The following is a 3,918-nucleotide window of genomic DNA, read 5'->3' as shown; positions in this document are numbered from 1 at the left end:
AGCTTGTTCCACCATTGGGGTGCCAGAGCAGCGAACAGTTTTGACTGGGCTGAGCGGGAGCTGTGCTTCCTCAGAGATATTTCACTGTCTATTCCTCTGATCGTATCTGTATTTCACTTTCACTAGACACTAATTATTCCTCTGAAGTAAAAAAATAAACAGGTCACCCACACCAGTACAACAATTTCACTAAAGTGTATTTTAGAGTCAAATAAAGTTAAATTTACTATTTATGTGTAATCAAATAGTTTAGTCAAGAATTAATACCCTAAAGATCAAGTTCTGATATGTATTTTAAAAGAGGAAGAATAAGGTTTGATATGAAATATGAATTGCATAAAAGATCATGGTTGCATTTGAGTGAACCTTGATTCATAACATTTTTCGTTTAACTTTACACAAAATCATTTTTGTATCAGGATAAGGTCTGCAGCACTTTGTCCAAATGTTTTTGTGTCTGTAATGAAAGACTTACCTGTTGTGACAGACTGACAAACATACTAGGAAGAGTCTCAAATATTAATATGGCATTAAAAAAAGTAAAAAATGTCAGTTTCCCTGTGGCTCAGTTGGTAGAGCATGGTGTTTGCAACGCCAGGGTTGTGGGTTCAATTCCCATGGTGGGCCAGTACAAAAAAAAAAAAAAAATGTATGAAATGTATGCATCCACTACTGTAAGTTGCTCTGGATAAGAGTGTCTGCTAAATGACTAAAATGTTAACCTTTATTTAACTAGGCAAGTCAGTTAAGAACCAAAGTCTTATTTACAATGACGGCCTTCCCCGGCCAAACCCGGACAACGCTGGGCCAATTGTGCGCCGCCCTATGTGACTCCCAATCACAGCCGGTTGTGATACAGCCTGGATTCAAACCAGGGTGTCTTTAGTGACGTGTCTAGCGTTGAGATGCAGTGCCTTAGACCGCTGCGCCACTCGGGAGCTGAATACAGAAAAGCTTGAATACTGTGCCCTCAATTCAATGTCCACATTAAAATGAAGTGCACATTATTTTGCTTTTAGAGAACAACATTCAATATTTATTTACTTTCTTCACCAGATCTATGCAGATCTTAAACACAGAAGATAAAGTTAAAAGATGCTCGGGTTCAATTAATGTGAATTACTATGTACCAGAATGCGATACCTTCCGAATATTTTATATAAAGAAAAAATAAATACAATTTTACAGTAGGAATTACCCTTCAGAGAGTAAAACAGTTGTATTGTAACAGATGTAAGTATTGAATGTCCTGCTGATATTTGTTGCTCCCCTCCTACAGTGTCTCATCGTAGTACAAATGAATGTGACCAGGTGGAGTGACACACTGGTGGACGTTTGTGCTTTCTTTAAACAAACCATTAAGTTCTGTGGTTCAGGTGCATTCATTGTATAACACATCACTCAAAAGACCAACACGAATGAAAAACCAAAAAATGATAACTGACATTTTTCTTGAATAAGAAAATGACGCACAGATTTTAAAAAAAATATATATAATTAAATTTAAAATGCAGAAGGTGTGAAATGAATAGATAATTGCTATTTACACTTATTTGGAGTAAAACCAAGTTGTTTCAATAACAACACTGCAGATTGGTTCTCTCAAAGACTAACTGATCGATAAGGGATCAATGGATCTTTATATTCCCACTGGGCTGAAACACAATATGGACACGCACACTCACGTTTGCATGCATGCATAAACACACATATAGTGTACACACACACACACACACACACAGAAGCACACACACAAACACACACACACACACACACGCACAAGCACACATACACACTAAAACATAAACCTCTAATGTATTTAGAACCACATCAAGTGCATAATGTATATTTTTTGTTGTAACCTTTTGCTAAATGTAAATGAATTTCATCTCTCTATTGAATAGTGATCCATAATGTCTCCACGTGTTGCGTGAGTTTCTTTGATAAGAAACAACAATGTCTTGTTTGTTTCTCATCTACACAATTTAGTGCCCATCTCTCACTGAAATAAAATGTCTTTATTTGAAGAGGAAAGAAGATGGCTAAATATGTCCTCAATCAGATCCTAAGTAAATCATTGAGATGTCAGCAGAGAGGAGATATTACATCAAACGACTAGAGGAAAGCTTCTCACCTTGCTTCTGCTGGAAGGAGTGAGGCATGCTGGGAACTGAGATGAGGTGTCAATCAGAAGAGAAGGTGTTTATTGCAGTGGAACCCTGACTTCAGGGCTGGCTGAGTTCTGGAAGTTGAAGAAGAAGAAGAAGACCTTTGGTCTGAGTTCAAATGTCTACAGAGAGACAGGACACGACCGGACAGGACTGGACTGGACCAGACAGGATCGGACAGGACAGGACTGCTAGTCTCTCAGCCGCAGAGCTCAGTTAGCTGTTGTGCTGAGGAAGAGAAGATATCCTGGGTTCAACGAGAAGCAAAGAGGGATGATGCTCTGACAGCGCAGCGGAAAAAGGCTTGGATCATGCAGAAACTAAACGGGATGTAAGATTGGGGCTCAAACCTTGCTGAGTGGCATGTAGGGCTTGGAGGACACAGCTGTCTGTCCTGGTGGCAGAAGGAAGGGCTTCGTGTCTCGGTTGTCTGGCTGGGGGTCTGGCTGGCTGGCGGTCGTCCGGCTGGCGAGGCTGAGCGGCGAGGCTGAGCGGAGTTAGTGACTGATCTGGAGAACCTTAGGAAGCTTTCCCTGACAGGATGGTAGTGCTTCTACTGCAGAAAGGCGTCGCAGCAGATAGGTTGAAGTGAGTCGAGTTGACTGAGCGCGATGCACGTTAGAGAAACGCTCCACAGGGCATCGATGGCACTCTCAGCTGATGGGCTGCCTGCACTCTAGCGTTCACTGATTGTAGCGCTTGGTCGGACGTGCGGTCGACGCTCCCTCGGTCGCTCCACTTCCCACGAATGCTAAAACCACAGGGCCAGCTCCATTTTACAGAAAAAAAAGATTAAACAGCCTATGCAATAATCCCACTTTTCTCTCTCTCTCTCTCTCTCTCTCTCTCTCTCTCTATCTCTCTCTCGCTGTCTCTCTCTCTCTCTCTCTCTCTCTCTCTCTCTCTCTCTCTCTCTCTCTGTCTCTCTCTTTAGCTCTCTTCTCTCTCTCTCTGTCTCTCTCTCTTCTCTCTCTCGTTAGAATGAGTAGGAATCTGAAATCCCATTAAGTCACAGGAAGCCTAAACCTTGGACTAGCATTGCCTGTAATATGGAGCAGCTCTCTCTTGGACCCCCCAGGCCATCTGCCAGATTACACTGTTTCATTTCATATGCAGCAACGACACATTGTTTATCAACACGGCTTTTATACAACCAACATGGCAGTGTCCTAGAGCATTAATCTAGCTAAGCTGATCTCAATCCTGGAACTGGATATTGCTCTTTATAACTGGTCTGTCGGGTGGGGGGGTCATTACATCACTACAGCCTGGTACTATCACTACATAGGGCAGGGCTGAGGTCAGGCAGGCAGCACAGGACAGGGCAGAGGACAGGCAGGCAGCACAGGACAGGGCAGAAGACAAGCAGGCAGCACAGGACAGGACAGGACAGGACAGGGCAGAGGACAGGCAGCACAGGGCAGGGCAGAAGACAGGCAGGCAGTACAGGACAGGACAGGACAGGGCAGAGGACAGGCAGCACAGGGCAGGGCAGAGGACAGGCAGGCAGTACAGGACAGGGCAGGACAGGGCAGAGGACAGGCAGGCAGTACAGGACAGGGCAGAGGACAGGCAGGCAGTGCAGGACAGGGCAGAGGACAGGCAGCACAGGACAGGGCAAAGGTCAGGTAGCACAGGACAGGGCAGAGGTCAGGCAGCACAGGACAGGGCAGAGGACAGGCAGCACAGGACAGGACAGAGGACACGCAGCACAGGACAGGACAGAGGACAGGCAGCACGGGGCAGGGCA

General features: G+C 44.6%; 1 protein-coding gene across 1 annotated transcript in view; it reads right to left on the bottom strand.

The window, feature by feature from the left end:
* The window catches only part of bcl6aa (BCL6A transcription repressor a), a 63,256-nt gene extending 61,017 nt beyond the window's left edge, over positions 1-2,239 (bottom strand). Inside the window, exon 1 of the mRNA XM_029695389.1 lies at positions 2,135-2,239. Coding sequence (XP_029551249.1) covers positions 2,135-2,162 — 28 coding nt within the window. The 5' untranslated portion in view covers positions 2,163-2,239. The remainder of the gene's footprint in view (positions 1-2,134) is intronic.
* Between the last annotated feature and the right edge of the window lie 1,679 nt (positions 2,240-3,918).

The sequence above is a fragment of the Salmo trutta genome, chromosome 17, assembly GCF_901001165.1.
Source record: "Salmo trutta chromosome 17, fSalTru1.1, whole genome shotgun sequence".
NCBI lineage: Eukaryota > Metazoa > Chordata > Actinopteri > Salmoniformes > Salmonidae > Salmo > Salmo trutta.
Note: the sequence above shows the minus strand (reverse complement) of the source record. Positions and strands in the feature narration are given on the sequence as shown.